Genomic DNA, 26,476 nt, shown 5'->3' with positions numbered 1-26,476 from the left:
CTCTTAGACTCTGGCTGCTGTGTGGAGATGAGCCTCTTACAATCTTGTAGTCGGATTTGTCACTCCTCTGCTCAGACATCTCCAGTGGCTTCCCATCTAACTCAGGATAAACATTAAGGACCTCATTTAATGAAAGGTCTTTTTGAAAGCTACCTTGCACAGTACTGCACAGTACTGACCTGAATTCTGTTGTAAGGCCAAGACTCACAAAGGCACAGAAGAGAGCGGGACCCAGCCAGCCCTAGGGTTAATACACAACTGAAAAGTTTAGTTTGGGCACGGTTTACCTTCTGTTGGGTTTCCATGATCCTTTCCTCATAGTTTCCAGTGCCCACAATCCTTTTGCAGCTCTAAGACTCCCTGACCCAAGCTTGCCTCTTTTTCCTTTTAGGTAGTTCATTTCAGCTGGTTTAAGGAAAAAAGCTATTTCTTTTTGCACTTTGCCTGTTTAGATTATTTTCACCTGCATTCCCTGAATGCCTGTAACCATCCAGGAGGCATTTATTATTATATAAGAGGGTGCTTGTCAGCTCTCACGAAGTTGAACTGATGGCTGTCTAGGGTCTGGTGACTAAATGAGATCACAATGTTTGAGATACTGTGGGAGGAGATATTTCTGGCCTGAGGAGGGTGCTGGGTTCCACTATAAAGGAGGCATAGAAGATGAAGAGATTTTTCTAGAAGAGTTACCAGCATGGAATCTGAGCTAAGATGGCTTGAATTCAAATCCCAGCTCTACTCCTTAACATCTGTGTGACCTAGGGCGAGTTACTGCACCTTCCTGATATACTCATCTGCAAAACAGAACTGAAATAGTCAAATTTTACAACGATACTGTGAGGTGATGCGTGTAAAGCATTCTGCCCATTGTCTAGCATATGGAAAGGGCTCAAGAAGTGGTAGCTACTTAAGCTCTTTAAAAAATGGAAATTCCCAAGTGTTTTCGTCTCAGCGTTCTATGGCAGGGAGGTGGGTTCTCCAGCAGGAGTAGAAGAGATTGGAGCCAAGATACTGTTTCCTAGTGTGCGTGTGCCTTTTATAAACCAGAGATATGTTCCTTGGGGACCACCCACAGAGGTGTCTTTCCTCACTGAATTTCCTTTTCATCTTCTAGATGAGGCTATAACCACGAATGAGGTTATAAACCAATTATTGCACCACGTTGGTGCGATGTGCATACACCAACTCAATCTTCTTGCTACCAACCCCAATCTTCCAATCACAAGTGTCTTGGGCAAGCAGCATCCGATCGAAGCACACCACCTCAGCAGTATCTGTGACATTATGGAGAAGGCCATGGTTAACGGAGACACCTGTATTATACGCTGCATTCTCGTTGTCTTTCAGGTAAATACACTGTTTTGAGGTAAATAAAATAGAGAAAAAGAAACACAAAACCTTGGCTTCAGCCAGCAAATTTCTACCAGAAGAAAAATTTAATAACATTCCTGTTTTACATCTTAACACATTCTAATCCTGTAATTAGAATTATCATCATATTCATTGCACTGCAGTTAATAGAGCATTGCTATATGTAGCTCACTGCAATTAATATATGTAAAATATTTACTGTAATTATACCATTACACAATAGAAGAGATTGTGGTTAAGAAGCCACCTTGGGATTTATTCATAAGAATAACTAGAATGTACTTTCTTCATAAGGATAATTTTATCCCCAGTAGAATTAGCATTTTTAGATATTCCCGTTATGTTTCTGTAGGTGGTGTTTAAATTTTTCTTCAGCCCACAAACTGAAAGGAATCGAGACATCATTCGACGGTCGGGATTGCTTCTTTGGCAGTTGCTGATGGCACCAAAAGATCAGATTTGCCCTGAAATTCAGAAGGAAGTCTGCCTTGCCATAAGGTAATCAGCACATGTTTTCTTGGTGCTCTTTGCAGAAGGCTTTTCCTGCACCGCATTGGAATCTTCCCTGCAGGCTGGTAGCCTAGATGTCTCTTTCCCCATCCCACAGTTAGGACCTTATGTGTAGAGGATAATTTAACTGGAGAGAAGTTTGTGGCCCCACTCCCAGAGAACCCAAGTCATCCATGTACATAACTCCTCATCTCGACTTTTGGATCTTAAAACAACAAAAGGAAGAAAACAATCTTTAAGTAGATATTTTGATGGTTTACAAGTAGATGTTCCTCTCACGTGGGACAGCGTGTGGCAGGGTGTTAAGAAGCTGACTTTGGCAGCTGGCAGACCTGGATTCCAGTCTTTGCTCTGCCCCGTACTACGCAGATGGTTTGGGGGGGCGCACAGTCTGCATACAGCTGACTTGACTGCGTTGACTTTTTACAGCTGAGTTCCCTTTACCTAGTTCTGCGCCTAGCCTCCGATAAGCTATCACTTTGGTAATTCACAGACATGAGAAGGAGAGAGAGATACCGTTTATCAGGGAGGTGATTGGGCTATATCACAGTAGTGAATTTAGACTCAATTGCTTTTTTTTAGTGATGAAACTACTCAAACTGGAATCTTTAATAAAAATTTAGAGTTTGGATTTTCTAGAACATGAGTTTAAAAGCTTTTTGAATTTTCTGTCATTTCAGCTCTGGTTTAAATATCTTGTACCCAGGTGAAACTGAAATCAATAACTTACTTAAGCTGGTCTTAACAGAAGGTGAGAATTATCCTTTAATTATCCTTGAAAAACCATCCTTTTCTTTCCCTAAGGAAATGACTGAGTATTAAGATTTTTTTTTCCTTCATATCTGTTAGTCAGTATTATTTTAAAAATGCATCTGCACATATGCCAACACTTCAACTAGACTGAAAGCAGAAACCATGCTTGATATATCATCAAGCTTTATAAACCTCCTTCTTCCCCACTGTGTAGCATAATGTACCTGACTGTAGATGTTTAATGAACGTTAAATATGACGATTTCTTGGGTTTTGTAAGCCAGTTTTTTCCCCACATGTTAAAACCCAACTTTAAAGTTAGACTAAACAACAACAACAAAATTCACCACGTTAAAGACACTCTGCATTTATAAGCAACATTAGTTCAAGGAATTAGAAATCACACTTCATGAAATAGCCAGAAAGTAGCTACACTTTAATGAGGATGTGCTGGGAAGAGGAAGTCTGATTGGTTGTGATGTAGTTTTGCTGTTTCTGTTTGTGTAAGTACATATACCTGGTGCCCCTAGATGGTTGACAGTCTGCTCATTTTAAAACTTTTTTTATCGCATCAGTTTTCTAAGAGTAATTATCGAGGTAGTTTATGGAGCTTTATTCTGTGTTAGGAGAGAGAAACAGCGGCCTCTCCCAACTGCGGGATGTGATCCTAACCAACTTAGCTGAACAGCTTCAAAACAACCGATTTGGCAGCGAGGAGGATGATCATTACAGGTGACACCAGTTATGTCATTCACTACTAGTTTTTTCTTTGTGTTTTTCTCAGTAATTAATTTATATTTAAATACATTTGATCTACTTTAGTCCCTTAAAATATCTCATATGGTCATTAGCATGAGAAGTCTAAACTGTGGGTCACTTGAAAGATAATGAATCCCACAGTCACCCTCAGAAATGATAATAAACATTTTGGTTTTATGAATAAAGTAACGTGGGCCTGGCCAAAGAGTACTTAGCAGAAATAACGGGTGGAACTCATGTAAGAAAACTTGGTGGAGGGCATCGTTCAGATTGCTGGTCTGTGACAGGGTGAGGGTGTGGTCAGAGTTGGTGAGGGGAGGAAGGTGTTTCTTTGCTATTTATAAAATATTTGGACTAGGTGCTTGGGTACTGTTTTGATTCCCTAAGTTAGATTTAGGTAATACACCTAGTTGTTAGCATCATTACTGAGTAAGGTGATTTGCTTAAGAACCAATGAATTTTGTACTGTCTATTTGTCGTCTTGTCCCAATTGTATAAAGTTTATCCTTTTATTAATAAACCATCAGTATCTTACTGTTACATTTCTCCTGCATTTTAAAGACTAAATGATGAACTTTTACACTACATTCTGAAGATTGTTGTACGAGAATCCTGTATCTTAATCACCAAGTGCCAAACTGTCTCTAAAGATGATTTTCAAAAACTCCTTTCAACTGTGCCTGTAAGTAAAAATGTGCTTAATGAAAGCAGAATTATATCGTGTCCCTGTTTTCATTTTACTGAATTGAGATGTATGTGTACACACATACTTACATTCTTTGCAAGGATAGACTTAATTGATGAAAGTCAGTGATCATGCTTGTCTTAGAAACGTAGAACTAGACAAATCCACTGGAGCTACTTCCTCCAAAGACTTTATTCCTCCTGCTTAAGTGTCTTGATGCAATAAATTCTTAGACTGAATTTGGATAGTCTCGCTTTGTTTAAAACCCTGAGGATTTCGCTCCTGTTAATTTTTAATTTAGCATTGTTTTCTAAACCATCAGTGGTTTACAGAGACTGATAAGAACCAAAAGATTCTTTTATGGGCTTGAGTAGAATCTTCTCTCGTGGAGATGCATGTAAGGGGAAGAGGGTAGGACAGAATTATTAAGAGGCAAAATTCAAGTAAGTATCTGAGTGATTAGTGAGAAATACATAGCAGAAGGCAGAAAGTTATTGGTAAATGTGTCAAATTATGTATCAAAAGCCATATGGAAATAAGTCTCCTGAGAAACTAACTTGGTCTGTTTTCTGTACTTTCTCTTTTGCTTCCCTTGTCGAAATCTTTTTTAAAAACATGAGGATTACATGAGCCCTTCTCTGAGTAGGGTTTAGATTATTTAAATGCCCTTATTTGTATTAAAGGCTGCATCCTCCTGCCTGCGCTATCTGATGGCAGTTCAGAACCACCTTCTCAGTAACACTATTTTGATTAAACCTGATGAGAATGATGACAGTGACAACTCCTTGCAGGGAGAGACATTGAAGGTACAGGTAAACACCAAGCTTTATTCTAACAATGCTTTCTACCCAGTGTGTAAAGCACAGCTTAATTGGCTAACTTTCTGTGTATGATGATGTCAGATTTCACCATGTGGCTTATAATTTTGTGAGAGGTAACATTAGGTCACTCATTTCATAGATTTTTATGTCATTGCACAGTGGTTACCATACTTGTGACACTCTCATAATGTGTCATCCATGTGCTCCTGTCAACCTTTTTGTGCCTTTGTTTATTTTCATCGTTTTTTAAAAACTATTAAAATACGGCCCTTACAAGTGATCGCAGACGCACCCGAAAGTTATATGTGTAAATATGTATCTATAGAGAGAGAAATGAATCTTGGAACACAACATTTAAAACAATTTTGACATTTTGGCTGGTTTATCTTGATTCAAATAATTTTAAAAAGGTGCTGATTTTCTCACAATCCTTATATTGACTGATTTCTGAATCTATAGTTCATATCATTTTTGGTAATTATTTTCAAGTTAACTTCTGTGTAACTCAATAATTTATTCCCACATAGCAATTTATAGCAATCCACAGATTTTTTTTTTTATAGCTGTGGTGGTTATAATTCTGACAGATGCTTGATGGTGGTGTTTGCATTATTCTTCAGAACTTCACATTTGTGGGAGAATTAGAGAAATCAATAAGAGCTTGATTCTTCCTTAAAACATTGACTAAACCACACTTAAAAATTAAGTGAGGAAGCCCTAGTTAAAGATTATAGTTTGCCCTTTTCTTACCCCTTTAAGCATGTATACTATGTAAATCTGCTAGTTCATATGTATGGGTTTATCTCATTATGTAATCAGTTTTTAAACAGGATTAATCATTTAAATTCCTGACACTGTTTATTAACTTCTCTTGCCTTGGTTTCCTACTCGGTAGAAAGGGGCCATAGCATCTCCCTTGTGAGGTTGCTGGGAGAATTAGAGCGAGGCCTGTGTGTCCGGTGCTTCGGGGCGTGCAGTCAGTAGGTGATGGCTGATACGGTTAGTGTGACTTCAGCCATGATTTTTCTCTAGCCACTTCAGAATTCCTTTTCTCTTAATGATGAAAATATCTTAATAATACCCAAAAAGATCCCAGAAAATTCCAACATTGAAAACCGGTGTATTCTATTTGAAAGGCTAAATGTTATAAATTCTTAATTAACCCATGGAAGGAAATACTCTTGGCAAATGGCAGAGTAGGCTGCCTTGTCTAGTATTTCCAGGAAAAATAAAAGATACAGATTTCACCTAAAAGGTTAGTTTGGTTGTATTTTTTCCTTTCTAGAAAATAATTGTAATCTAAACATTTCTATGATTGTAACTAGTGTCTTTCACACATTATTTAGTATTTGTACTGCCATGAACTCTCTAATAGTTATTTTTGATGTTTAATAGACTAACTGCCTGCGACTTTAATTGAATTTTTTAACTTGCCTGTTTTCAACTGTAATGGTTTAAAACATTAAGTAAAAAGGTCACTTGTACTGTTTCAGAATGTTGTGTTTTTGTCTCATTTTATTCACCGCCTATACATGCGCCTTTTACTGTTCTATTTTTCTCTTTAGCTATCCTCATACCACCCAAGGCAATCTTCCACCTGGACAGTTTCTGGGCTGGCCACCGGGAGCTCTCTTGTGCTGGAGGGGATGGGAGAAATGCCTTTTCTCCTAGGGACTCGGTGTGCTCCCCGTGAAATACTGCGTATTTCTGTCAGCACTCCAGACTTTAGCCTCCCAACTCAAATTGCTACTTGCCATCCTAGCGGAACTTACTGCTTTGGGCTTATTCTGGCCACCTCATTATTTAATTTGGAAATGCATCATTAAAGGCATCATTTCATGTTGTCATTGTGAGTGTATATTCATCACAAAGCTTAAAAATAATTTGATGATATTTTCTACCTAGGAACTAAAGGTCAGTATTTTGGCTCTTGCCACCCAAATCCTGACTGGATGTGATGAAGTGTTGGAAATGCTACAGCAGGTCACAACTGCCCTCATAAATAGTGACATAGCTGACCGGGAGCAGAGGTGAGGAAATGTGTTGTGGGCTGTGACCTGCTGCCCTTCAGGAAGAAGAATTTGCTAATGAGAGAGAAATTTTTTAGAGCAGAGCATCAGATATTCATTTAATATAGAGGAATTTTTGTGAGAATAGATCGAAATGGCAAGTGTTTCAAAGCCAAATGCAAGCCAGCTCTTTAATGGTTCTTTTAGGTGAGACTGGGCTGACAGCCACCATATAAGGGTCGAAGGGCTATGGTGGACACCATCATCTCTGACGCTTGGGTCTTCTGCCATCATCACTCCCAAATTGGCCTTTCTTTCCATTATCTAGATCAGCACCTGTGTACTTAGTTTCCTTATGGCAAGTACTCTAAGGAGGTAGAAGTGATTCAATGATACAGACAATCAACTGCTGTGCAAAAGATGACACTGACATGATATCTCAAGATTATACTGTAATTTTACTTTTCCAAATACAGGTGTGATCTGTAGGGTAAGCTTCTCTTTCCCAGTAATAAAGCTCTTTCTCGATCCTCCCCATTAAAATTTCTACTATGGCTTGTTGTTAGAGATGAGTTACATACTGTGATTATTGTTGATTTCAGTGTTGAGATGCTGACCTGAAACAATCCTACAGTGTAACTTTTCCTCCAGTAACTCTGTCTGTCCCATGTCCCTCATGTCCCTGTTTCTTGCCCATTCCTGGAGAGTTGGGGGGCAGGTTGGAACTGAGAGCAATATAGTCCAGAAAGGCATTGCACTGGGGCTTGTTAGCACATGTAGGGTTCACTGCTGGCATGTGCTGTAGACCTGCCCTGGGGATGAAGTACAGTCTGAGAGCCTGGGAGACACGAGGACTGTTTCTGATTCCAACCCCAGTATCTTAAGTAGTTTTAGAGAATTTGCATAACCCGCATGTTTGAGTTCTTCTGGCAGAAGATTGAGATACTAAGAATGTGATTTTAGGAAATCATTTCATAATATATATATAGCTTGAATCATTATGTGTACATCTTAAATTTATACAGTGATGTCAGTTATGTATCAGTAAAACTGGGGGAAAAAAGAATGTGATTTTGAAGACAGATTAAAAATCTGCCTGCCTCTGTCCTCCACGTGAACCAGTTTCTCTAGGTTCAAAGTGGGTTTTGCTACTCTGGACACCAGAGTCAGTGTTGTAGCCACTCACTGTCTCCCTGTCAGAGATTTGGTGCAGCACAGTGACCTGCAGCCCCAGAGCCAAGGGAACTTGGCGGGTGATAACTACCTAGTGTTGCTGTTTGCGTTTTAGAACCCATTTATAAAGTACTTTGAAGGTACTGTGAAATGCGCCATATAAGCTTTTTTGGGGGCAAATGACAGATCGAAGGTGAAATCTATTACTAGATTTCTGTTCTCTCCCTCTTCCTCACGGTAGGTGGGAAGTTTGTGAACTGAATTGCTATAATGACAGGTGCTTAACTAGTTCAAGGAGATACAGTTTAGGAGAATTTGTCAGAGAAGGGCGATGTAAGTCGCTTCTTTGCATGATTGAGAATTGCTTAAGCTGTGTGTTTTCTTGAACTTTTGTAGGTTAAAAGGCTTGGAACAAGTTACTAAGGCAACTATGCTTGGTCACCTTCTCCCAGTTTTACTGACCTCCCTGATGCATCCAAATTTACAGACTCTGACCATGGCCGATGCCCTGATGCCTCAGCTCGTGCAGCTGGTACTCTATACTAGCCAGGTATGATTGTCGGTGTGCCAAAGGGAACTGCTCCTTGGGATCAGGAAATAAAGATGGAGTGAAGAAAAATACCGTGTCACAAAAATAAACTGAAATATTAAAGGAAAACATTGAGTTTGTTTGGCTAAATTACTTACTGCGACCTTTTAGCAAGAGTTAATTGCTGGCAAGCTGCTGTCCACGATGCTCCTGAGATCCTGCCATAATATTTAGTCTCCTGAGCCCTTACTGGCTGTTGGTAACTAGCATAAGTGACATGTTCCATTCAAGTGTTAGTGAAGGAGAGCAGACGAGGGTTGGAAAAAGATGAAGTACCATCCAGATAACTGACGGTACGCACTGGGACATGATGATGATTTTGTGTTTCAGACGGCTCTGCTGCTCAAAACCCAGTGTCCATTGTTTGCCGAGGTGGGCTGTTCCCCATGTGGTGCCTCAGACCAGAAGGGCAGGTTGTTCCCAGATGAGAGGTAAGGAACGCCGCCTCCCCGCAGGAAGCCCTGCCACGTGTCCTTCTGGTGAAAGCTCAGTACTCCTTTCACAACAATGATTTTTAGCAAAACTGGGAAAAGAAAGAGACTTCAGGGTCAAAATTCTGCAGGTAATCATAGAATTGCTTTGAATATTATTGGAACAGGTTAGAATAAATTTCCCTACAGATCAAGAAATTAGTTCAAAATTGACAAATTCTCATATAGTAATGTAAAGTATCATGACAGTTTCTTAAAAAGGTAAACATAACATCTACCGTATGACCCAGCTTATTCCACTTCTAGGTATTTACACAAAAGAAAAGAAAGCACAGATTCTTACTGAGACCTGTATGTGAAGGTTCGTAACAGCTTTCGTTACAATAGTCCAAACAACCCAAATGTCCACCAGCAGGTGAAGGGATAACCACACTGTGGTCCACTGATACAGTGGAATCCTGCTCAGCAATAATAAGGGATTAGTACTGATATCTTCAACAACACGGGTGAATCTTAAAATACTTATGCTACACTCAGCATAAGGAAGCCAGAGCCCCCTAGAAAGTACATTTTGTATGATTCTGTTTATATAAAACTCTAGAAAATGCAAAATAACTTCTTGTGAAAGAAAGCAAAGGAATGATCACCTGGATTACCAAGACGAAGGAGGAAACTTCACAGGTGTATACGTATGGCCAAACTGACCAAGTTGTATGCTTTAAATATGTGTGATTTATTATATGTCAATTTCACCTCACTAAAGCTATCTTTAAATCCATTGGTCAGAAAAGAAGGACTTCTAGATTTCTCTAGAGCAGTGTGCTATACAGTTGAGCTTTGTGTGGTGGTGAAAATTTGTATCAGTGTGTGGTTCAGTGCTGTCAGCCACGGCCACGGGCTGTTATTGAGCACTTGGGATGGGGCCAGTGTGACCAAGAAACTGAATTTTGCATTGTATTCCATTTAGATTCAATGTAAATGGCCATATTGGACAAGTAGCCACCATATTGGATAGCGCAGAGCTGAAAGAGAGTAAGAGAATTCGGCAACAGCTGAGTTTAGTTTACAGGAGTTTGTGTTCCGCAACCTTGGGCTGGGGAGTCCTTGGGTTCAATTTCAGTAGATAAGAGGACCCACGAAGGCACTTGTCTTTAGTAAAAATTGTAGAAAGTAGTCATGTAGACTCATGAGTTTTTCATGATTTAGATATCAAAAAGGAAACTTTACAGGACACTAATCCTGTGGGATTTGGAAAGTGGCCAATTTTAAAGGTCCTTTGCAGAATCTTTTTTTATTTTTCTGGTGAATTTTTAATGAGAGTTGGCAAGATCTTCTCATGGATATGAATTGGGCTTCCCCCTTGAAAAAGAGGGGGGAAATGCAAATATATTATCTAACAAAGAAAAAAGAACCTTAAACAAAGGAATTTTTTAAATGTTTCTGGTTACAATGTCGTCATACTGCATGTTGTGGAAAATTAAAGCAAAATTTCTTAACCTTTTGTGTTTTACTGTGTCTGCATTTTCCTTTCCTTGCTGTTAAGCTAAATCACTTTCTCTTTGTCTGGTTTTAGAATGCTGGAAGAGAAGGAAGAGCCAGGCTTTCTCACTGGTCTAAAGATTCCTGCTCCGTGGGCTGCTGGGAAGACTGTGGAAACAGTCCACCCCGTCAGAGACAACTATAAATTTAAAGAAACTGTCCATATCCCCGGAGCTCGCTGCCTGTACCTCAGATTTGATAGCAGATGCTCTTCACAATATGACTATGACAAAGTAAGCAAGAACTAGTTTAGTATTGCTTTTACCTCTAATAGGCTGATTTATTAGATGCTTCTTATTTTTCTTTGCCGCTGGTCACCATTCTTGACTTATTTCTGCCTGCAGATCGCTTAGGAGAACTTTCCTAAGATAATACCTTGAAGCGTAGTGACTTGGGGAATCAGAGCCTGCACTTCTGTGGCCTAAGAACAGTGTTGTCATGAAACACTGTTGAAAGTGGACTTTTGTAGGCTTTCAAAAGTTCAGATCTGAGTCAAAGGAAATTTTTCTTTCCAAGCTGTTTATTTGCTGCCTTCTGTGCTTGGTATTCCTGTAGACGTGGGTGACCATTCATCTAGAAAGGTCTTACTGCCCAATTCTTGGGGCTTCTCATGTATCTTTTGGGAGAAGGTGACCTTTTAGCACGGTTTCAGACGTGCCTAGAATCTGGTTTACGTTTATTTAAATTATGTGTTCTTTTTTGCCATTACCTCAGGGCCCACATAGATTTTGAGAAAGTATAGTTTCCAACCTAGTAGCTTAACAATTAAAAGTAAAAGGAAGCTCATTTTAGGGGTTGAAATATTTACTTCTGTTTCTAATTATTGCCTTGTAAACCATCGTGCAGAACTTATGAGGAAAGGCTAAAGAAACTGTGATACATAACATATAAGAACAACTGAAGGGTTGTCTGATCGCGTTGTAAATGCACAGGGTTATTTTTATGTAGGTTGTTAGCCGTTTCTTGTCTCTCTGTGTGAACTGTGTAAGGGCAAGTGGTCTTAAATCTCATCAAGGGAGATTTTTAGGTTAAAAATAGAGGACTTCTTAACTGTATATACTGAGAGGGTGACACACATTATTAGGCAATTTATAGAATCCTCTTTCCCATTATCTTTTAGGATAGTGAAGATTCCCAGATGTCTGGAGGGGCTTAAGACTTGCCCCTCTAACTCACCTTAGCTGGAAACAAGGGAATTTAGAAAATTCTTCGGTGGGCCTGTCAAAAACGTATCTCCCAGCATCAGTTTATCCCACTTGATAGCTCCTGGCGTTAGCTACCCACATTTCCTCCAGTCAAATGATATATGACTATTTGAAATGGAACAGGTTGCCATTTTAGCTGGTGTCATTTTGTTTCTTCTTTTAAAAGACAGTAACTTGCGTCTTCTGATATAGCTAACCGCCACCTGCAGTAGACTTAGTGTTAAGTGTGGAGGCACGGGGAGGCTTACTATTTGGATAAAAGTAACACTTACTTTTCCAGTGGTCCCTGGCTGGTGTCCTCCAAAGGTGCAAAAGGGTAAGAAATCACAAAATGATTAAGCATCCAGAGCTAAAAGTGCAGTTGTTAGATCCGAACTGAGCTCAGAGGTGACCAGCGTACGTGTTACAAGACAGAATTTGGTATTTACAGAAGCCAGAGCCTTCTTCCTGTGAAGCTATTTGAATGCCAAATGACCTTTAAATGTTTTTCCTGCATATTATAAAGTTGGTTAATTGGATATAAACAAATAGCCTTTATTGAAGAAAAATGTTGATACATGAAAACTGACCCAAGAAGCAGCAGCCCCCTTTCTGGCCCAAATCTGTGTCATTTTCTTTTATACTATTAAGCAATTTTCTAAGAATATATGGCTTATTTTCAATTTGTTGCATTTTCTTAAATCCTCATTCATTTTTTTCCCTTTTATTTTGTTGCTGTGTTAGATAATAACCATCTTTCCATTTGTATTTGCTCACTTTTTTAATATGGGGGAGGACTTAAAGGGGCAAATTGTACCTGTTATTAATGGGTTATATGTCATTACTCAGGATTAAAATAGCTATTTTAAAAAATACAATAGCTGAGTGTAACATTTTAATGTGAGGTCCCCAAGCCAATTAAATTGTGGTAATATTTGTTACTACTCTGTGGCTGCCCTGTAAATACCAATGACTGATTGCAACTAAATTAGTGTCCATTGTATCTTTAAAAAATATTATTTTTAAGAAATATTAGGAAATATTAGTTACATTATAATGACACCAATGCCTGGTTGTAAATGTATTTTTAAACAAACATTTTTTTTGCAGCCTTTTTATTTGTAGATGTTGTTTTTGTTTTTCTTTTACAGTCTAACAGTATATTTTCTGTTTTGAAGTTGGTGATATACGCGGGGCCTAACACAAACAGTAGGAAGGTTGCTGAGTATGGAGGCAATACACTGGGATATGGCAGCCGTAGTGTCTTAGGAACTGGTTGGCCGAAAGACTTGGTGAAGGTATGGTATCCAGGCATGTTTGCTTCCTAGAAAAGAAAATGAACTTGCATTCCTCACGGGCCCAAGTATTAATGATAATTTTAGAGAACAATTTTCCATGGGGGATTTTGTTGATGTGGGGCTACTTTGCTAGGCCTGTCAACTCACTGCTTTGTTTAGAATGACTGTCCTTTCCCTTGTACGGCATCAGACCCCTGTCCGCTCCAGAAATGGTATCTGTTCCATAGGTTGCTCCATGGACTGAGGTTGTCACAGCATTTCTGTCCCAGTGCATTAAAAGGACTACTAATTCTTCCCACTTACTTCTTCTCGAGACTCCCTTATGAGGGATATCTTGGAACCACAGGGCTATTGTGGTTTAAAAATGTGCAATCAGTGTTTTCAAATGAAGTTGGACCTTTGGACTAAAAATAATAATCTCTTCTCAAACTGGTGAGATTGGAGCCATGCTTTGAAATGTGGGCCCTTTAACTATAACGGATCTACCTAGAATATGAATTTGAACTGAAATGCCCACTAAAACCTGAAAATCCATCCAAAGACTGTTCCCAGAGCCTTTATCTCACATACATTATGTACCCTCTTTAATTCAGCCATAGATAGCAAGTTACCTCCAGAAGCTGGTCTGGATGTATCCAAATCCAGATGAGCACAATACTTCTAATTGTTCTCTGATTTCCTGCATTTAGTTTCTTACTCATGGTGTTGGTTCTACAATACAGAGCAAGGTCTTCCAGCACTGTGTCTTGTGTTCTTCAGGATATTGGCTAATTGCCTGTCTTATTGGCACAAGTGAGGTGGCAAAGTGGTGAGGGGGAGGGCAGAAAGAATAGAAATCTGAGGAATTTATTGAAATTATGCTCAAGATTTGATCTTGACTCTGATCCTGCTGTTGGGCAGTCGTTGCCCGTTTCACAGATGCCTTGTTCCCAAAGCTACCTGGTCAGGAGAAACACCCAAAGGGTTGATGTCCAGATGAGAGGGGATGGAATTTGAATCAAAAAAGCAAGTGAGAAAAGAAGTGAAATCTGCCTGTGGTCCTTTTGAAAGTAAATCTCTGAAAATTCATTGCTCCCTTGAATTGTGTGTCTTGTTTTTAAAGTGCGTTTCCCCCCTCCCTTAAATTTTAAGGTGGAAGGAGATACAGTCACCTTCTCCTTTGAAATGAGAAGTGGCCGTGAACACAACACTCCCGATAAAGCTATGTGGGGCTTTGCTTGCACGGTTCGCGCTCAGGTATTTGACTCTAACCACTGCTGTGACCATAATGTACCTTTCCCATGTGCCTTGGTTACATACATCATATTTGCCTTGGAAACAGGGCAAAATATGAGCTGCTGTTTTATCCATCTCTTCCATTTGACAATAATAGACTATGAACAGAAGTAATAGTTTTATGGAATAAAACTAGTTGAGACCTAAAAGCAGTACAGCTCCACAGAAAGAATCCCTTGCTAGGGGCTCCATCTTCAAAGCCTGGAGAGGTGATCTGCCTCCAGCATCTTTCCAGAGGGCGAGGAAGACTAGAAGACCTGGTAGAATTAGGCCCTTGGATTCTGGGTTATAAGAGTAGTAGGATCAGATTATTGTCATTCTGTTCCTAAAGGCTCTTCCTGCTAGTCTAGATCTGTCTCAGCTTAATTACTCGTGTTACACTTTGTGTATAGGTTTAATCTGCTCCTTTTAGCAGTACTAGTTACTGTCCTCCCAGGAATCTGTTTGAATAAATTCTTCTCTTACCTGGAAAAAAAGAGAGAGTAGCAGGAGTTCTACTTTGTAAAACATATTTTAGACTTGTAGGTTGCTTAAATTTAACCAAACCAAAACTCTCTAGAGTGGAATTATCTGCTAGAATGTAAGCTCCGTGAGAGCAGGCGTATTTGTTTTGTTCTCTGCTTTCTCTCAGGCACCTAGAACAGTGGCTGGTACACAGTAGGCACTCAATAAATATTTGTTGAATGAATTCAGTGTAATCATTGACAGCATCTTCGTTCAAGCCTAGGATGGAGGTGACAGAATGAAATAGTGATTTATACCTGGGAGAGGTACAGCAGAGGGAAAGCTCTCCAAAAAGTCTTGCGTGAGATTTGTGCTGTTTCGAATATGGAGTCGTATTGGCCCTTCTCTCTCCAGAATTGTGTTGAGACTTTCCTCTGTGGTCATTCCAGTGCCACCTTCTTTCTACTCTTGGTGTTGGGTGCTGTGTCTGTGTCCCGTTGCAGTGATGCTTGATGCTGCCCTGTGAGCGTCATAGTGGGGGCAGTCCAGTGCGGTGCAGCGCAGGCGGAGCGCTCCGCCGTGTCACTGACCAGCGCGGTTTGCCCCGTCTGCATTGTAGGAGTCTTCAGAGGATGTGTCAGGAGGCTTGCCCTTTCTGGTAGACCTGGCTTTAGGTCTGTCGGTGTTAGCTTGTTCCATGCTGAGAATCCTGTACAACGGACCAGAAATTACCAAAGAAGAAGAAGCCTGTCAGGAGCTATTGCGGTCCAAACTTTTACAAAGGTAACAAATGGCTCAAATAGGACTACCTTTGCTCATGAAGGAAAAGGACTTAATGTAGAAAGCTACTTTTAGTATGTTTCCTAGCTGATTGAACCTACTGCCTGCGAATCCCATGGGTATCATTGTGTCTAAGAAATAAGATGAAAATTACCCTGAAGTGCCTTGTGGCTCTTACTTTACTAAATTTGAAATTACAGTCTTGAACTACATAAGCCTTTCTCCAACCCAAATATTGTTATAATTAAATTAAAAGATCCCCAAAAGGATGGGAAGATGGACAATAAAGCAAAAATAGCAAAATGTTTATTCTAGAATCTTGGCTTTGGGTATATGAGTGTTAACCATATCATTCTTTCAACTTTTCTATGTATTTAAAAGTAAAATGTTGGGGAGGAGGTAGATTCCCAAAGATGTGGTTTCATATAATGCTCATTTTTTTAGTCTCTGGAGGAAGTTTGATGAATAAATACTTAATATATAATGTGATCCTTCATATATTTGATATATCTGCAAACTTTAAGAAGTTTTCCAGATAGAAGAGGGAGTGAAGAATCTCTTTTCTTTATGTCCAGGTGCCAGTGGCAGGTGGAGGCCAATGGTGTGATCTCCCCTGCCCTAACTCCAAGCCCGTCTCCACTGCCACTGACCATCGAGGAAGACAGAGAATTCACTTACCCCTCTGATGTCCTCGTGCCTCCCGTTGGAAACTACTTTGACCTACCCCGGATCAGACTGCCTCCAGGAATCATGATAAAGCTCAGGGAAATTTCTGGGCGTGCTAGACCTCAATTTAGACCAAGTATAAAGTATGTTGCTATATAGCATTTTGTTTTCCCAATTGAAAAATCGTTTAACCAAGTGAAGGGTGTGTATTACTTCTTGTAGTCTAGTAAATGAACTTTTAATTTTACGTGTGCTTAATGACTGTTAGCCAGGTACTCTGGGGAGTACCCCCAGATGGTAGTCTGGGTCAGCGGGTTTCAGAGGGTGGGCTTCCAGTCAACAGCGTTAGTATTCCCTGAGAATTTAGTTCCTGGGCCTGATTTCACACCTGCATAGTCAGAACCTCTGAGGATGGGCCCCAGTAATCTGTGTTTTGACAGGTTTTCCCTATGATTCTGATACATGTTAAAATTTGACACGTTCTAGGTTGTTCTCAGGTGATTTGACCGTCTACTGAAGGTAGCCATCACCTTTGGTTTCCATAGTCTAGAGACGTTTCTTTATTTTTGATGCCTAGAGAGGTAGTGAAGGTCTTTAGTCTAGAATGTGAAGTCTTACAGTTACAAATGTCTTTGCAGTATTCTTGCTTAAATCAAGTCTGCGTTGCAAAACTCTTCTCTGCCTTCTGAGACACGATTGGCCATTTCAGAGAGAAAACTTTGAAGAATAGATGAAGTGTGACATGAAAAATACAGAAGTACCACTGTTTTCAGCCCAACCCTCCCTAAGCACAAAATACTACAAGTTGTAATACTGCATACAATTAATTGACCGATAAATGGTGCCAAAGGCCTTTTGTTAACCTTAGAGCTGGTCCAGCTCTAACATAACTCAAGCTCAAAATATACAAATCAGAGAAAATGAAGTCTCTTTAATTTTGATTTTCAGTTTCACCAGCCAATGTCAGTTTTATCAGTTAAATATGTTAAATTTTTTCAACTTGTTATGAAAGCCGTCGTAATGTTCATGCCTCTTTATTGTAAAAATTGGATATGATGAATATTTAAATCGAAGCCTGTATTTTGCTACCTATGAAATACAGTACTGGTAAGCGGAGAGCATGGCACATACCTGGCTCATCTCCCTTGTAATTACAGAGAAGTAATTCAGCCAGACGTGATGGAGGAAATGGTGGTATCATGTGTTATTAAGCACTTGAACTTGGTTGATGCACTGCAGTCCCTAATAAATTTCCAGTATCAAGAAGAACATGCTGAGGAATATGATTTATTGTGTAAAATCATGGGAGAGACATTTAAGAAACTCAATGCCATGGAGAGACAGCTGCAGGTAAGTGAAAGTTCAAAAATTTAGATGTCTCTTCTAACTATTGGAAATAACTTCTTTTGTAGAAATTTAATGAAGTTCAAAATGTCATCTGAATTTTAAAAAGATGATTGTGACTAAAATTTCCAAATTTACACATTGCATTTGTTTTTATTTTGCATCTAGTTTCATGTTCTTTTATATTTTAATATGTCAGAGTGTTGCAGAATTGGAACAGAAATGGCAAAGTGAGGTTGATGATGCCATGCAGGGGAAACTGGAGAACAACATGCCTTTCTTCTATGATTACCATTTTAATGAGGTGAGCAAGTTGTATGACTTACCACTGGGGCATTGCTGTTTACAGTGCAGAGGTTATAGACCATGTGTATAGAGATAAAACAACGTCACTTCTTAAAATGTTGTATACCTCAAAACGTACCCATTCTTTGAAAAGGGTTAAATTAAGTTCATTAGATCAGCATGTCAGTGATAACAGAGAATAAGTTGCTTCTTAAGCTGTTTAACTGATTAATAGTGTTATAAAGCAGTTTTCATCATTATATTTTACCTTTAAGCCTTAAACAAATAGAAGGCAGAGTTATAAGCACTGAAGAAATCCCCAGAGAGTAGTCAATGCCATTTTAATCATTAAAATATCAAATAATAATTTACAAATGTGCTTCTGGCATAGAAGTATAGACCAAAGATGGTAGGGTTTTCCCCCTGAAATTTGTCTGTTCCTTTTAATGTATACGGTAAAACTCGGTTTTTGCAGATTCTGCATACCATCTTTTCTTGATTTTTCCTTCTTTAGAACAAAATGAAAGAACTAGAACTTTTGTGTTCAATGAAGGAAGTCTCCTTTGATGGAAATGATCTTGAAAATATGGTCCTATCTCTGAGGTTAGTGATGTTAGTAACTGTGTAAAGCTAATTTATCACCTTGATGCTCAAAACAAAGTGTGCAGATCTAGTCTCTTAACAGATTTTTTTAAAAAATATTGTACATTCACTATATACTTTAGAGTTGGAATTCATTGGATAGTTTGGGAATTTTGATTTTAACCTTCAGAAGTTAGTATATAAGCATTTGAAACTGGGTATAAGGAACTAAAACTTGCCACAGTTTATAGCACTGCTCCCCTCGATGGGGAAGGAGGAAGGTGAGATATATATATATATATGTATATGTATGTATGTATGTATATATCAGGTTTCTTTTGCTTAGTTTCCCCTCTGTCTTCTCATATCCTTTGTAATTAAACATTTTGGTTTTGGTAAACTAGAGAACGACTAAATGCACATCAGTCTTTTTTTATAGGGAGAAGTTCCTACAAGAAGTGAACTCTCTTATTCAGAAACCCTCGCACCCACTGGCTAAAACGAAGTCGTTAGTGAAGAGCTTAATGAACCGAGCTGAGCTGTTGCTGCACGTCACCATTGCAGCCCAGTCCGGCCTCACAAGAAGCATCTCGGGGACCCCTGCAGAAACACCGGGTACTGCTAAAAGCCAGCCCTGCAAAGCTCTCTGCCCTAGTCTGTTCATAGAACAAACATCAGCTACTTAAAAAAAAAAAAAAATCACTTTGTATATTCCTAGAAAAGTAAAAGAAAAAAAGGAAATTTCAACCTTTTTAAACTTTGCCTTTTACTTTTTCCAACCAAGAAATATTTTTCATTGATTTATGTGTTGGTTTGTGAGCCATCTGAGCATCAGGGGTGCCTCCTTTCCCGCCTTGTTCAGTGTTGGAGGGAAACATCTAAGGAGCTCAATGGCATGTTTTTATAATCCAGTGCCCCTTATTTTTAGATTATGATTTGTAATTTTCATAGTAACGTCTAATTAGTCAACACTGTGAATCTTGTAATACATCATATTTTCCTCTTTACTTGAAGCTGAATTTGCATTTCATCTTTAATTACCTTCTGGCATGAATTCCGTTATTAATTTTTTTCTGGATCACATTTTAATTGTTAGCCTGAAAATACATTTCTCAGGGAAATGAATGAGTCTTCTTCCTTAAGTGAGATCCACAACACTGGGCAGAACCCATAATAGCAAGTGTTAATTCTTACCCTGAGAGAACAAGTTGAATAAACATGTTCTTAACTGAAAGACTCCATGTGATCTAGCCCCATTGCCCAGTGGACACTGTGGAGCAAGTGAGCATGTTTTCATCCCAGCTGATTGCCCAGGGCTCCTGTCACGTGGAGAGAAGTCTAGGATGAGTCTCAGGTTTCTGACCCTAGTAATAGGGTCCCCCTCCCTGAGAACATCAGGGCAGGTGCGCCAAGTGACCGGCATGATCCCCTGCCAAGATGGTCTGCTACACCACATCCCTGGCCACGTTAGCCCTTGGTTCATTAAAGGTCCCATGAAAGATTTAACCACTCAGTAAGGCTGGTGATGCTTTCCAAGAGGCTCTTACCATTAGACACGATGAACTGGTAGTTTCCTGAGAATAATGTCTTCAAAAATTATAATTTTTTTAGATTGAAGCTGTATAACATTCTTAAGACAGATTCGAAATGACCTCAACTTTCTTAACCTCTTTTTTTCTTAGCTAATCTTCACATGTAGTTTTGTCTTCTTCCATTAAAGTGTTGTTTTATAAAACAGTTATTTCCCTGGATAGGGTTAAGATGTATATATCTTATAGAAAGGGCCAGTCAGATTCTAGCTAAATATATATATTTATTTATTTATTGAAGTATAATCAGTTACAATGTGTCAATTTCTGTTGTACAGCACAATATCTGAGTCGTGCATATATGTACGTATATTCGTTTTCATACTGAAGTGTGTTATTTACACCAGCTATGATCAAAGCAGAGGTGCCACCAAATGGCAATAAGTCAGATAAGTAAATCTATGATTAAAAGGGGAAGAAAGATCATCTCTGGAAAAAAAATGGATCTGGAATTATTTGAATTCAGATTTTCTGCTTCCAGAACTTACTTTCTCTGTCATCTCTTGCTTTTTATTTTTTTATTTTTAACTTTTTTTTGGGGGGGGGGGGGGTGATTAGATTTATTTATTTATTTATTTTTTCAGTGGAGGCACTGGGAATTGAACCCAGGACCTTGTGCATGCTAAACACGCACTCTGCCACTGAGCTATACCCTCGCCCCCCTCTCTTGCTTTTTAGAATGCTTATATTAAAGTGAACATTGATAGTTATGAAATCAAATGAGTTTTCAGTCTTTCTTTGGAAACCCAATTTAATAAAAAGATTTTACTTTTTTAAGCTAAAATAATTTTTAGCCTCAACGTTTGATATTTGAGGCTTTAAAAAACTGGCCTAAAAATCATCTGTGTGCTGGGCTAGCTGGTTTGGTGGCTGAAAGCTCACAGAAAGCGAAGACCCTCTCAGACAGTTTGGTAGTTTCGTGTTACTTTTTCCGGTTGCTGCTGTCCTTACAAATAGGATAGCAGGTACGTCAACCTTTTTATTCCTTTCTGTTCCAGCTTGTAAGTCAGCCTCAGAAACAAAGGTGATATCTCATGCTGTGCGGCAGCCTGTTTTTCTTCGCAGCATGTCAGCTCCTTCTGACCTGGAAATGATTGGTAATGAAGATTTGGAATTTACTAGAGCAAATCAGAGGTGAATGGCTACTGGCCAAGGTTGGATTCCCACATGTGGCTGAGCACATTCATCGAAACACATTCCTTGAGCGGGTTTTTTGTTTGGCCGTAGGCGGCGCCACGTGACCAGCCACCGCAGCAGCTCCTTTACGCTCCTGCAGTCATTGGCCATCGAGGACAGCAGGGACAAGCCCACCTACAGCGTGCTGCTGGGGCAGCTGTTTGCTTTCATCGGCACCAACCCTGACCAAGCTGTACGTCATGTTTTGCCGATTACAGATGCGTAGCAGCGAACACGTGAGGTTCCTGTGACAGCAGGAGTCAGGTGTGCTTCCTTCTCATGATTTCAGGTGTCCAGCAGTAGCTTTCTCTTGGCCGCGCAGACAAGGTGGCGGCGGGGAAACACTCGCAAGCAGGCCCTGGTGCACATGCGGGAATTGCTGACGGCTGCCGTGCGAGTCGGGGGAGTGACGCACCTCGTGGGTCCGGTAACCATGGTCCTTCAGGGAGGCCCCAGGTCAGTTGTTTCTGTTAGTTTATACTGTCCTGTCTGGAATGGGCTAAAGTCATTCCAAAGATTATTCTTGGGGTCAAATCATAGACAGTGGCATTTGCTAATGTTTTGCCCTGAAATAATGTATTTTTATAAAACTGGTACCTGATTTTTTTTAACTTTTTTTTTTTGAGTAATAGTCATTTTACAATGTTGTGTCAAGTTCCGGTGTAGAGCACAATTTTCAGTTATACATGAAGATACATATATTCATTGTCACACATTTTTTTTTTTTTGCTGTGAGCTACCACAAGATCTTGTATATATTTCCCTGTGCTATACAGTATAATCTTGTTTATCTATTTTACATTTTGAAATCCCAGTCTATCCCTTCCCACCCCCTACCCCCTTGGCAACCACAAGTTTGTATTCTATGTCTATGAGTCTGTTTCTGTTTTGTATTTATGTTTTTTCGTTTTCTTTAGATTCCACATATGAGTGATCTCATACGGTATTTTTCTTTCTTTTTCTGGCTTACTTCACTTAGAATGACATTCTCCAGGAACATCCATGTTGCTGCAAATGGCGTTTTGTTGTCGGGTTTTATGGCTGAATAGTATTCCATTGTATAAATATTCCACATCTTTATCCAGTCATCTGTTGATGGACATTTAGGTTGTTCCCATGTCTTGGCTATTGTAAATAGTGCTGCTGTGAACATTGGGGTGCAGGTGTCATTTTGAAGTAGGGTTCCTTCTAGATATATGCCCAGGAGCGGGAGTCCTGGGTCATATGGTAAGTCTCTTCCTAGTCTTTTGAGGAATCTCCATACTGTTTTCCAAAGTGGCTACACCAACTGGTACCTGATTTAATAAAAAATAAATTCAACATATATAGCAGAAAGTAAGTCTCTTTACCTTCCTTCCCTTCCTAAACTGAACTCTGTTCATTAAGAGCTTGTTGTATCAACTACACATACATAAATGGCCGTTTCATTCTCTTTGTACACATAGGGGTGTTTGTGTGTGATGTTTTTAAAAGTCTATTCAGATTCTATTACAAATACCTTACTGTAGTCAGAGTTGTTTTACTCAATGTGTCTTGGATATCTCTATCTTTTCGTATTAATACATGTAGATTTGCTTTATAGCTTTAAAGAACTTTGTGGACTGCCATCTTATGGATGGCTGTATTTTGTTTAACTCATTCCCTGTTGATGGACACGTAGGTTCATTTGTTCATTCTTTCTTTCTTTCTCTTTTTCGCTCATTCTCTCCTCCCTTTCCTCCATCCTCCCTTCCTTCTTTATTCCTGTTTTGTTTTGGTTTGCATTAACAGTAGTGCTGCAGTCAACATCCTTATATCTATATTTTTGTATACTTTTGTACTTATTTTTATTGGATCAAATTTCTAAAAACATAGCTGTAGATACTAACTTTGAAGAAGGGTTTATAACTTATTTGTGAGGAGTTACACTAGTTCCCTATTGGGCTTTAAAAATATTCAGATAGAAAAGATATTCTCTATAAGTATTGGGCTGGAGCTGCTGGAGGCTGCTTGGGTCTCCTGACAACTCTGAGGAATTCTGACCAACAAGCAGAAGGCAGTGGCTGGAGGAAAAGGTGTTAAGGAAGAGCTAACATGAATGTCTTGAGAAATTTCAATGTCAGTCAGGAGAGACCAGGTTATTCTTTCAAAACGACTCCAAAATCTCAGTGGCTCAAAAAACAAAATTTTAGTTCTTGCTCATGTCCATCGCAGGTCCATCTTGGCTCATGGCAATCACAGAGAGCCCAGGACAGAGAAGGAGATCACCATCTCGGAAGCTGTCAGGCTCCTTGTCAGAGCTCTGGCTCATTGGCCAGACTGATGACATGCCCACCCACCCCCAGGGGTGCCCAGAAGGCATCGTAACACTAATGACTACACAGCTTACTTCCAGCATATTTTCTCTATAACAGTGGCAGCATTATTCCTTTTTCCCTCATTACAGTTCTCTCATGACATTATTAATGTCATATGCCAGACATCTGTAACATAGGCAGAAAATCCCAAAGCGTAAAATAAAAATCACCTGTAAATCCAGTATCTTACACTAAAACATTAATAGGTTTTATTTTATTTGTTCAGTCTTCATTCTAACCAGAGAGATCTCCTATCATGTTTCTAGTAGTCGTCTAGCACTGCATCAGATTCCTGAACCTTTATTAAGCCAATTTCCTGTTTTTAAACCTTAGGTTTAATTTATTTGTCTTTGCTATTATAAACAATATCATGTTGTATATCTCTGTAAATAAGTCAGATAGTTCCAGTTTTCAACTACTTTTAGTTGCTACTGAATCTGTCCCGGGCTGTGTTTTTACATTGGGAAAGTCTTATTTCATATCAACTGGACTCTCGTACTCTGCTAATAATTGGATTGTGAACATGAAAAGGACACTGAGCTAATCTATCTGTGACTTGGTTTTCTCATTAGTACAATTGGATTTATAGTATTCAGCGTGATGTGGGATATTATAGGCACGTCTCAAATAAATGGTTTCTTTATTGAATAAGTTTGGGAAATGTTGGATTCCATTCTTTTCACCTAGAGATATGAAGAGCTTTGAACTTAAAAGGCTCTGAGTAGTGCTAGAATGAGGAGCCCTGCTTACCTAACTGAGGATTTCCCAGACATCACTTGAGAGTGAGCATTGTCTTTGAGGCACACTTAGAAATCCTGCCCGACAGCATTCTGTGGTCCTGCAATTTGGGGAACACTGATCTCCAAGACTCCTTCAGTTCTGGATTCATGCAGACACTCCTGGGTTGCTCAGAAGAACTCCCCTGCTCTTTGGCTCACTATTGCTCACTATTCTTGACATGGTTCAGGAAGCCTGAGCTTTGGTTCTGTTTCCTAGAATTGAAGAACTGACCTGTGGTGGGATGGTCGAGCAGGTCCAGGAAGCCTTTGGCGAGACCATGACCTCCGTTGTGTCTCTGTGTGCTCGTTACCCTATCGCGTGTGCCAACAGCATTGGACTTTTGTGCACCATACCTTACACCAGGTAAGCAAGGAAAGGCTTTTCATTGTGTGTATGTTACACCACAAGGTAGTTGATTAAATGGGAATATTTTTTAATTAAAAAAATTGGATTTTTTAGTTTTGATTATCCAGTGACACTAATCACTCATTAAATGAGCTCATCTCCTGATAGACACCTAAAGTTACTATGTAAATTACTGATTGTTGAGTTCCTACATGATCAAAAGTGGATCCCCATTAGGGATTATATTACGTTGTCAAAATGGAGAGGTTTGAAGGAAAGAAAAATGTTCCTGGCAGATTACTTATATATTAGGCAAAGTTTTTGCATATGCACACTTATTTCTTCTCTTAGTTACTTGGTTAATAGTTTGGAGATGTCAAGAACTCATGCAGTCATTCTTTGAATCCTCTTATGGTAAAATGTTTGGTTTTTTCTTTTTATTATTATGGTGACCTTGTGTTGATTCCTTCGAGTTTTACTTTGCTATTCAGTATGAACTAACCAGAACTTGAAGTTCATTATTTATGAAGGAAATCTCATTCTAAAAAATTTCTGTGTTCAACTTACACATGGTCGTATCCTAAGTTCTGTGTAGACACAGAACTCTACTGACATGTTTATGCCCCTTTGATAACCTGAATCTTAAGTGAGAAGTTCCTGAGGGCCGGTCGGTTACATTTCTTTTCTTGACCCTTTCTGCCTGGCCCAGGAGTGAGGAGAAGTGCCTGGTACGCAGTGGCCTTGTTCAGCTTATGGATCGACTGTGTAGCTTGAGCAGTCAGACCGAGTCCAGCTCCAGTGAGAAACAAACCAAGAAGCAGAAGGTGGCCACTATGGCCTGGGCAGCCTTCCAGGTGCTTGCCAACCGCTGTGTTGAATGGGAAAAAGAAGAAGGTAAGAAGCAGGATTCCTCTCTAACGCATCAGTTTCTTCCATCAATATGTTTATTAAGTATTTGTGCTGGATGGGAGAAAGAAAGGCTATATTAAATTACACAGTTAAATTGGTTTAATCAATTAATGATTTCCTGGGAGCCTCTTCATTGGCACGGTTCTGTGAAAACTTACAGCTACACTGGGCATTAAACAGCATCCTAACCTGGAGGACGTTATGCTAAGTGAAATAAGCCAGACACAGAAAGAAGGATACTGTAATGATCTCCCTTATGTGTGGAATCTGAAAAAGCCAAACTCCTAGAAGCAGAGAGTGGAATAGTGGTTGCCAGGGTTTGGGGTCAGAGGGAAATGGGGAGATGCTGTTCAAAGGGACAGACTTTCAGTTATAAAATGAACAAGTTCTGGGGATCTAATGTACAGCATCGTGCTTGTAATTAATAATACTTTATTGTATTGTAAAAAAGTCTTTTGTTCTCACCACGTACACACACACACACACACACACAGAACGCTAACTATGTGAGGTGATGGATGTATTAACTAACTTGATTGTGGTAATCACTTCACAGTATATCTGCATATTAAATTATTATGTTGTACAGCTTTTTAAAAAGTCACATTCTACAATCTGAATATATACAATTATATTTGCTAATCATGCCTCAGTAAAGCAGAGCGGGCAGGGAGGGACAGTAGGCACTGAAAGGAGTACAGTAACCCCAGGAAATTGAAGGCATCTTTTATCTCCTTCCTGTCAGCATTGCTAACAGTGTCCAAATGAATATTTTTATGAAATGTTTTTTTCAGTTGCACTTTTGAGGTGCAATTTCCAAATTATATTTTTTAGTCAGCAATCC

General features: G+C 39.4%; 1 protein-coding gene across 11 annotated transcripts in view; it reads left to right on the top strand.

The window, feature by feature from the left end:
• The window catches only part of HECTD4 (HECT domain E3 ubiquitin protein ligase 4), a 165,778-nt gene that overhangs the window by 74,589 nt on the left and 64,713 nt on the right, over positions 1 to 26,476 (top strand). For 6 of the 11 annotated variants that reach the window (XM_032471594.1, XM_032471596.1, XM_032471593.1 and 3 more), the window contains exons 12-34: positions 1,115 to 1,347; positions 1,724 to 1,869; positions 2,562 to 2,632; positions 3,260 to 3,365; positions 3,954 to 4,074; positions 4,761 to 4,889; positions 6,804 to 6,928; positions 8,477 to 8,630; positions 9,000 to 9,100; positions 10,674 to 10,872; positions 12,975 to 13,121; positions 14,253 to 14,357; positions 15,460 to 15,623; positions 16,196 to 16,429; positions 17,444 to 17,636; positions 17,830 to 17,934; positions 18,430 to 18,518; positions 18,937 to 19,112; positions 21,085 to 21,220; positions 21,314 to 21,455; positions 21,552 to 21,718; positions 24,595 to 24,741; positions 25,433 to 25,617. In XM_032471594.1, coding sequence (XP_032327485.1) covers positions 1,115 to 1,347; positions 1,724 to 1,869; positions 2,562 to 2,632; positions 3,260 to 3,365; positions 3,954 to 4,074; positions 4,761 to 4,889; positions 6,804 to 6,928; positions 8,477 to 8,630; positions 9,000 to 9,100; positions 10,674 to 10,872; positions 12,975 to 13,121; positions 14,253 to 14,357; positions 15,460 to 15,623; positions 16,196 to 16,429; positions 17,444 to 17,636; positions 17,830 to 17,934; positions 18,430 to 18,518; positions 18,937 to 19,112; positions 21,085 to 21,220; positions 21,314 to 21,455; positions 21,552 to 21,718; positions 24,595 to 24,741; positions 25,433 to 25,617 — 3,375 coding nt within the window. The remainder of the gene's footprint in view (positions 1 to 1,114; positions 1,348 to 1,723; positions 1,870 to 2,561; positions 2,633 to 3,259; positions 3,366 to 3,953; positions 4,075 to 4,760; positions 4,890 to 6,803; positions 6,929 to 8,476; positions 8,631 to 8,999; positions 9,101 to 10,673; positions 10,873 to 12,974; positions 13,122 to 14,252; positions 14,358 to 15,459; positions 15,624 to 16,195; positions 16,430 to 17,443; positions 17,637 to 17,829; positions 17,935 to 18,429; positions 18,519 to 18,936; positions 19,113 to 21,084; positions 21,221 to 21,313; positions 21,456 to 21,551; positions 21,719 to 24,594; positions 24,742 to 25,432; positions 25,618 to 26,476) is intronic. The other 5 variants (XM_032471599.1, XM_032471598.1, XM_032471601.1 and 2 more) reach the window with 3 other exon arrangements.

Source organism: Camelus ferus, chromosome 32, assembly GCF_009834535.1.
Source record: "Camelus ferus isolate YT-003-E chromosome 32, BCGSAC_Cfer_1.0, whole genome shotgun sequence".
Lineage (NCBI taxonomy): Eukaryota > Metazoa > Chordata > Mammalia > Artiodactyla > Camelidae > Camelus > Camelus ferus.
This window is presented reverse-complemented; position numbering and strand designations above follow the sequence as displayed.